We start from the raw sequence: 9265 nt of genomic DNA, 5'->3' as shown, positions 1-9265 counted from the left end.
ATGTTGGAATAAATCTGTTTATATGGGTACTTCAAAAAGTGCTAACAAATTAACTGTTATTCTAGCTGCTTATTAAAAATGGAAAGGACTAAATTGGGTTGTGACCGCCAATCCTGTCTGGGTCAAAATTGCTTCTAAGCAGAAGATAATTTATCAGATGGCTATTCTCAAATCGAATTTCGATTCCAACAAATGGACTGTGACTTGAAGTTTCTTCCCCAGAAGTAATTTCCAGGGACTTCTTTATTTTTTCCCTTTTTTTTCAGTTCCCTTCCATTCAAAGTTGTACAACCGACACGACATTTTGAGTGACTTCAACCCAACAACCGTTTAAAGTACCACAACATATACTATTAGGATGCTGGATCGATGACCCTTTCAATGCATACTAGCACAAACTGAATCGGAAAACATACCGGAAATTCATTTCTTGTGACCCCTCCATGAAATATTCTGCGCAGCATTTATTGTCCAAAATACAATGTATGCGTGAATTGTGATTAATTAGTTTGCATTGATCATTGATGGATCACATATCCGAATGATCAGAAGAACTTTCAGGTCGCCGAATTTTCAACTGATGGAAGAAGGAAAGAATGTGTTCACTCTATCTGAGAAACAAATGTTTGATGAGAGAGAGCTGAAAAGAAAAAAAGGAAGCGGAAAGGGTGAAGACCATAGACTCACTTTCCCTTCCTTTTAATCTCACCCAGTTAATGATATCCAGCAGTTGTTAATGTTCGAGACCCTGTGACAACGTTTATCTCGAGGACATCCGTCATTGTCACTTCGGGGACACCTGTCACTGTCATCCCGAGAACTTCGTCCATCCCATTCACCATTTATCCATTTATCTTGTTATTAACTTTGTTTTTTAACTAAATTGAAAGGGAAGTTAATAATTCTCCAGTATGTGATTCTCTCTTTCAATTGCTGGACACTGTTTGCAGTCCTATTGGATGACAAAAACGCAAATACCTAGAGCATCTTGCGTAAAGAGTATTTCGTGTATTACATAAAAGCGATGATACGTCTGTTTTTCGTCGTATCGGTTTTCACCGTGACGGTCATTTTGTTAATTTATCATCCTTCTGATGTCACTGTTAATGTTAGCTGTTCCACTTATTACTACAGTCATATATTCTAACCACGTGTATTCCGATTGAATAGATAAGACATACGGTCTGGAAAGAAAAAGCCAGTTAAGTTCACTTTGGAAGTCTCAGTGAGTTAGTAAGCCAAGGTTTATATTAGATGAATGAATTACGCTGTTTTACGCAACCCTTGAATTACGCAGCCAAGCTGCTCAATTTTGGATTGGCCAAATAAACGGACTGAATTAACATGGATTATCAGTTATGCTGTAATTCGACAATTAATTTTTCTGTGTTTGTGAGCAACAACATACTGGTTTTGGGTCTTCTTATCCCAAATTGGAAAACTGGAAACAGTCTATCCTCATTGGAGTCCTTCAGCTCCTTTCAAAGTGGTACTGCATTTATTTGTTGCTCTAGATGTGTAACTTTATATTCTTCCTATATCATACCACTTTGTTGAAAGGACTTTGACATTGATTCGTTACTTTTAATAGCAGCGTTTTAAAATTTCTTTAAATCCATTACATACGGTGTGATTCTCGTGTATTTAGATCTGTGGAATATTAAAATATATTTTCAGTAAACCTTAGCTGGGTGACGTATGTGACGTTCGAATTGACGCTCAAAGCTGGTGCGCTTGGAAGAAATCAAGAGCTATGAGTAACACGCTAGCGAATGGTACAATAAATACATCATATGCTTTCGATCCACAGAGCCTTGAAATCAAAACAAAATCGGTAGAGCAGACTCTTGTTCCGCTTGTCACTCAGGTGAAAGTTCATTTAATGTATTATCCACCCATTTAATAGAACTGCTGCAAAATTTCCTACTAATTCACAAGATTTTGAAAGATTTCCCTACAGCATTTCCATTAACTTCTTAATCAGAACAGATTTATGGAATTCAATCAAATCAAATGCAGCTATATCGGTAAATAGATATATACTGCCTTGTTAGAACCTAAAAAGTAATTGTTGCAGGTTTAATAGTTAATTCCAGAGCTGAAAGGGTATTTGGGTCTTTATTCTATAACTGTTGACATAGTCCTTCTGTAAATGAAATTGGCATAACACATTAATAAGTAATATCTTGAAAGATTTAATGATTCTTTAAGCATGTTTAGTACTTTGATCTCTTCCATTTTTTTTGTAAACAAGCACCTCAGAAAAACTGGAACCGTTCCGAGGATTTCTTAGTGATATCTTCAGCGTGCATTTTATTTTATGCTTGCCGTTTAAGTAGTTCTTTGTTTTTTCTCCTTCTGAAGCCGTCGAACAGGTCATTTTTTTCAGATAACCACGCTTGTGAATTTCAAGGAGAGTTATTTGTCAAGTGGTAAAAAACGATCTGAGAAGGCTCTTCGCTCTGCTCTGAAAGTAGATTTCTTTTCCTTTCATACTATGATACCAAAATAAGGTCTTGTTGATAACTTATTAGAAATTGGATTGTTTTAATATAACTTTTGAATTGATTGAAATATTAAGTAGCTCCTAACTTCCCAGCCTTTTTTAGTTCGTTTACATTTTTTATATCTATAAAATGCATTTTAATTTTTTTTTTACATTTTAGTAATTTTCTTTATTTCAGAAGTTGATTTTATACATTTTTAGATAGGATCAGCAGTGGAAGCAGCAATCGAGCGTTTCGTAGTGGTCGGTGAAACGATTGCCGATGAAAATCCAGATGTGCAACCTGAAATGTACGATGCATGTCACGAAGCCCGACTCGCAGGTAGTAATTTAAAGAATTTGTTGCTGGAAAGGATAAATTTTTAAAATTTTTATAAATTTTGAATTTTTGAATTTTTTTCAAGTTGCACAAATTTTTTCCTAATTTTTTTTTAATATGTTTTCAAACCGTTCACTGGAAAAAAAGGTTCCATAAACTTTAACGTTAGAGGTTTAAATTCATTCTATCTTGCTGTACCTTCTACTTAGTGGCGTTTAGAAATATTTTGTGATATTGGCAGTCTTTCGTCTTATTTTAGAACCGTTCTGCGATGAGCAAAATAATTTCATACGAGTACGACTTTACTAAACATAACTGCGATTTATAGGAGCTTCAATAGCAAATTTGAATGGTTGTTTAACGGATGATTCGAGTATTGCTATCGATAAATCTATTCTTGTACGAGCTGCTCGGCAACTTCTGACTTCTGTAACACGAGTTCTTTTGTTAGCAGATCGTGTACTTGTCAAACATATTCTTAGATCTGAAGATAAGGTAAAAGCATAAACCTTAGTTTTGGTGTTCTGTTTTAGATGTTATTTAGAACATCACTTCAGAAATTGTTTGTGTAGACGTTTGATATATCTTCAAAAACTCCAGGCAAAAAAAATTCCACGTTTTTTTATTTGAAGTTGCATATATTAAAATAATGAGGGGTGCAATTCTGTCTTTTTTTTTGATTTCCATTTATTACAGATAGCATATTCATTGATAAAATTAGAAAGTACAACGAATTTCACGGATTTTGTAAAAATTTTCACCGAATTTGGTGGTGATATGGTTGATTTGGCCCATCGCTCAGGCGATCGACAGAATGATTTAAAAAGTGAAAAACGCCGTGGACAAATGGCTGTAGCACGTACGATGCTGGAACGGTTGACGATGCTGCTGTTGACTTCAAACAAAACACTTTTAAGGCATCCAGATAGCGACAGTGCACGACAGTGTCGGAATGGAGTTTTTCAACAGGTTCATTTTTTTTAAGTATCTGATTAGGATGATTTTGGCTGTGAAAATTGAGTCCAAAATGCCTTAAAGAAAGCTTTAAGAGATATTTTATTGTTCTGGTTTCGATATTTGACAGTAAATATATGTAGTTATTTTCAGATGCGTTTGGCCCTTCAGTTGATCGCACTTTGCGTCTCCGATGGTGTAATGCATTTTGATGCATCACATTTTACATTACCATCCAATGAAGAAGTTTTAGATATTGGAATGCAACTAACGGCCAATGCAGCTATTAGACGATTAATGGTATTCTCTGTTTTTAAGCTATAACAAAGGATTATATACTTCCGAAGTTATTGATTTTTGTGTAACTGTTACTATTCACAAACTTTCATTTCAGTCAACATTTTTCAAAGGTAGTAGGAATTTTCAGTTCTTCTGTTTTCTAGGAAATGTTGGAAATGGTACGGATGACTTGTAATATTGGAACCGGTACAAGGGAACGATTAATAAGCGCTTTGGATTCACTGTGTGAAATGACTCAGGATTTTACCGATTCAGCCTACACTCCACATCATCATCGTGAACAGATTTTGGATTTCTTGGAAGAATGTCGATTTGAATTGACAAATCTTATACAGCCCGATGTAAGTCACTTTTCATATAACAAACGGTTAGTGTTTAAGAACTGCATTTTGAAAATTTTCCCAGCTATTTGTCATACATACTATCCATGAAATCCGAACCAAACACTCCATAGTTATTCGAAAACAAAAACAATACGGCTGAACATATTTCTCCAAGTTGTGAGCAAAACGAAAAAATATTGTTGTGCTCTCAGTGAGATAGATCCATCAACACTTCAAATCAGTTACGTTATACCAAACGGTTTCATACCGGTAGAGAAAACTTTATTAAACAAGCTCTTACGTTGCTTATTTACCCAACATATAATCTTCATGTGTCCTTTTCATAAGTCCACTTATCGTTTTTAAATGCTTTAATCATTACTTTAATATGATTAAATTAATAAATAATTCAGGTTGCTGATGAGCCTTTAAGGAATGAAAGCATCGAAGTGAGTGTGGAGAGGCTTACTCGAAGACTGAAAGATCTCAAGAAACAGCTACAAATTGTAGCTATGGAACAAGTAAGTGTTTTTAAATTTTCATTAATTTCATTATCACACACAATGTTGTTCAGATTTATTCTCTTCTTGTTTTGCAGGTCTCAGAAGTATTGCGTACCAACGAAGACCAAGTAATTTTATCATCCATAAAAGCATGTTCTGTTTCGGGTGATATTGATGGTGTGGAAAAGTTTCTCGAAGAATTTCGCGAACATTCGGAACATATTCAGGAAGTAACTTCTAGGTTTTTCTGAAAATTTAATTTCGTATGTGATTGACGAATCACCTTTAATCTAATCAGCAAGTAGTTCTAGAATGGTTGTATAATTATGCAATTTGCTTAACACAGGCATTTTCTAGATATATGATAAAGTTTTAACTGTGCTCAGGTATCATGTTGAACTTAGACTATTTTAATTCCTTTCTTCTCAGATAAACTAACTTTGTGTAATATTTATTGTCTGAGAAACTGAATTTTGCGTAATGGATTTTAATTTGGGTATGTCGACTGTTACATCATATATCATTAACGGATGGTTTACATGTTGCAACAGGCCATGCAGAACGGAATTTACGATCCCTTGCTCCACTGGTGTGTTTTAATTTATTTTTACAATACTGTCTTAAGACGTAGCTTCATTTTACAGTTCACTTAGGATGAATTTTCCCACAAATTCAAAATATCTTGGCGGAAGAAAAAAATTATTTTTGGATCAGTGGTTTAAATAATTATGGTTTGAAGACATTGTTGGCTGGTCGCACCTTATGCATACATCCATCATCACGCATAGCACGAGAGAACGTAGAAGTTTTTTGTGACACATGGGCCCAGTGTGTCAATGATTTGTCGAGATTGGCAAGAGAAACAGATGCAGCGGCAAGCGGTCGTTTAGCAGCAGAGAAACAAGCCTATATGTCGCTACCTAGACCAGGGGTAAGTCAATCGATTATAGGTAGCTATCTTCTAAGTGACTGTATATCATTTTTGTCTACTTCATCACCAGCTTCTGATCGTCCATTCGATATTTCCTTCTCAAAATATGTTCCATCCTCTCACTCACAGTTAGAACAACTTCATTCTGATGGTTTAGTATTGATCAAACATTTGAAGGATGCTGTAGAACCTATGCAGCAATTTCATCAATTCATTGAAGACACTAGCTCTTCGGTGAGTATTTCGGCGGCAAACACAAGCAAGTCTTTTACCGCGGGTGCAAATTTTCGGAACATACTGGATGATTTACAAGATGAAGTGAGTAAGGTGCACATTCAAGATCCACCACCACCTCTTCCTAAACACAGAACAAAGTACTGTTGAGTAGTGCAGAAGTGTTTTTCAATTGGAAAAGCTGTATTTCGAACTTGAAATTTGTTTTGTGAAGTTTTTGGACTTTGCTTTGCAGTGTTTGATCTTATTGCTAAATTTTTGGTTCTGCATGAAATCTTTAGCCTTATTTTGTGCATCATCGTAAAAATTGTATATTTACCACAGTTTTGCCAACATATTAGTAATTATTATGTTTGTTATATCAAATTTGTACTTCGTTCTTGTCGTGGTCGTCACTTATTCTTTCACTCTTTTTCTACTGTTTTGCTCATTTTTCTAAATTTCACTTTCATTTTGTTTTGTTTATTGTTTTAAAGCATTAAGTTCCTTCTAATTTATATTTTTAAAAATAAGCCAGACATTTGGATAGCAGTGAGAAATCTGTGATCCTTAAAACTCAAAATCTGTGGATTTCTCACTTGTGTTTGGATGTATTTTTGTCTTTATTTACTTGTTTACTTTTCAAGTATTTTAGACTTCAAATTACATGGATATTACGGAATGTTTTGTTTTACAAATTTCCCTTATCTTCAAATGTTTAATTCCGGTACTGAAAATTTTACGTAAGGATTCATTCTGTGCACATTTACTGTTATCAATCCTGTCCAAGAATGGAACAAGCCAGTACGGCAGTGCCTGTTTATGCATATACCTGATAAATAGCTCACAGCTACTTAATTATTCAATAGATTGCTACTGGCCAGTCTGTATGGACGCTGTAGACTTTTAGTTTATCACCAAGTTGCGAAAAAATAGTGATGCTGACAACTGTTGTGAAGTGATTTGCATGGAGCTTTATGATTACTTAGTCATATAATTGGTTGTCAAGTTTTCGAATTCTTCATCTTATTTCAAAAAATTTCGGAAGAGTTATTACGTGCTATCATTATACTGACTTCAAATAATTACCATTGATTTGCATGCCTGAAATATGATTATTAGCATCCTGGTACCGAGTATGGGATGAAAAAGTTGAATCTAGAAACTAAAGTCAACAATTGTGTTCTTATTGCATCTGAATGCGTGTGAAACTTTCACGTTCTCTGATCTGGAGTCTAGCAGTCCAGGAAAGGTGACGTTTAATCAATTCTCCTGATTTCTGGCTATTTGAAATACGGCTATTTTCTTTAAATCTTTCCATCGGTGTTGTTTGCTGTGTTTAAATAACGTATGCTATGATTTATGTGATGCATGGAAAAGTAACTAACACATAACCATATAATCAAAAATGCAAAAAACTGTTGCAAAATAAAAATTGTTATTATCGAGAACTGCCAGGGTTTAATCTAACGAATGACGGGAAATTATTTGAAGAAAAAATCAAATAAGCATACGAAACAGTGGAAATTGAGTAAGACCTGTAGTCGCATGGAGTCCGTTCCGGCATCTTCAGTAATTGTCCTTAATTTAACCGCACAAACCGTTTTTATATCTGCAGATGAATACCGGTGGTCTACTGATCATTTTTAGTAAAAATGGGTTAATATGGTGTTTTGTGATAGCTGGTAAAGTATCAGTACATGTCAGCTACTGCTATCAATAGTAGTAAAATCAAGAAATGTCTTCGTTTTGATTAGCAGGTAAGCTGTGGCCAGGGTAAGGGCCAATATTGCCTTCGAAATTGCCGATTGGAAATTATTCGAGGAGTGGTTACTTCAAATAGTTCGTTGATTGCATTTTATAGTTGATTGATCCATTTTCAGAAACACGGCACGACACAGAAGCCAACAAAGCCGATTACACTTGACGTGGAAGTAAGTTGCTCCAAACATCTATCATATGAAAATGGAATATGGTGTAACCTAACAAGTCCAGTATTTGTCTAGATAATAGCAATTTGCGTGGATCTCATAGATAGAAGTAGGAAGTACGTAATGGTAGTTCATCCACTTACACAGACAACGTGGAGTAATCTACATTGACAGTTGCATTGCTCTAGTAGTTCCGGTTATTTAACGATTCGTAGTTAACGAGAGTAAGGTACGACTCATTAAAAGAATCTCGCGATGACATTTAGAATTTAAGTTTTAACTGCTTCCAGGATCAGCAAAAAATAGCGAAAGTTGGCTTAGAGATGAAACTTTTGACGTCTGAAGTCGATGCAGAGGCAGAAAAATGGGATGAATATGCGGAAAATGATATTGTCAAGCGAGCCAAAGCAATGTCTTCCATGGCTTACAACATGTATCTCTTCACAAGAGGTGATGGACCACTGAAAACAACCCATGATCTTTTCACACAAGCAGAATTTTTTGCAGAGCAAGCTAACAAGATGTATAAAGCGGTCCGAGAATTCTCTTATGAGGTATCTTTCTAGTTTAATTAATTTATAGAGAGAAATCAACGACAACAGAGATAGCAAAACTCACAAGAACAACTGCAAAGACTTGTCAGAGCTATAACGATAATGATATATATGATCAAAGTTATTCCGAAAGTGTAGGCTGATTAATTGAAGAGAAAGATACTCTTATCCGATTGAGTCATTGATGATTACTTTCTTTGTGAGGGGCGGTTTGGCAGAGGATCATCAGGCGCATTCGGTTCTTCTCAAAACCTAATGGCGGCATTTCATCATCTTATCAGTTTGTCGATCGTTTGCTATTAAATCTCACGTATATCAGATAGGATTTATCTGAGTAAAACAACTCGAGTTTCCAACCAGTGTGCCTGTCTATTTTACTTGTCTGAAAGTCCTGCAATCTTCCTCTGTTAAAAAATTCAAAGAAGGAAATACGATAAGGTCTCTTATTATTAGTCATCGTTCAGCTATTAGCACAGTAAGATTGCAGGAATGTTACACAGAGTACCATAGTTGGAAAAAGCTCCTTAAGTGTTATATACCATAAAATTTGCTATAATTTTAAAAGTGGATGTTGGAATAAATCTGTTTATATGGGTACTTCAAAAAGTGCTAACAAATTAACTGTTATTCTAGCTGCTTATTAAAAATGGAAAGGACTAAATTGGGTTGTGACCGCCAATCCTGTCTGGGTCAAAATTGCTTCTAAGCAGAAGATAATTTATCAGATGGCT

General features: G+C 35.1%; 1 protein-coding gene across 1 annotated transcript in view; it reads left to right on the top strand.

The window, feature by feature from the left end:
• Positions 1–1753: 1753 nt before the first annotated feature.
• LOAG_17540 (CBR-CTN-1 protein) overlaps positions 1754–9265 on the top strand; it is a gene marked incomplete at its 5' end in the record, with an annotated part of 9309 nt that continues 1797 nt past the window's right edge. The window contains 12 exons of the mRNA XM_020450200.1: positions 1754–1867; positions 2390–2473; positions 2708–2828; positions 3154–3320; positions 3522–3794; positions 3933–4079; positions 4223–4420; positions 4816–4923; positions 5001–5135; positions 5645–5836; positions 7933–7983; positions 8271–8534. Coding sequence (XP_020306157.1) covers positions 1754–1867; positions 2390–2473; positions 2708–2828; positions 3154–3320; positions 3522–3794; positions 3933–4079; positions 4223–4420; positions 4816–4923; positions 5001–5135; positions 5645–5836; positions 7933–7983; positions 8271–8534 — 1854 coding nt within the window. The remainder of the gene's footprint in view (positions 1868–2389; positions 2474–2707; positions 2829–3153; positions 3321–3521; positions 3795–3932; positions 4080–4222; positions 4421–4815; positions 4924–5000; positions 5136–5644; positions 5837–7932; positions 7984–8270; positions 8535–9265) is intronic.

Source organism: Loa loa (genome assembly GCF_000183805.2).
Source record: "Loa loa unplaced genomic scaffold supercont3.89, whole genome shotgun sequence".
NCBI classification, from domain to species: Eukaryota; Metazoa; Nematoda; class Chromadorea; order Rhabditida; family Onchocercidae; genus Loa; species Loa loa.
This window is presented reverse-complemented; position numbering and strand designations above follow the sequence as displayed.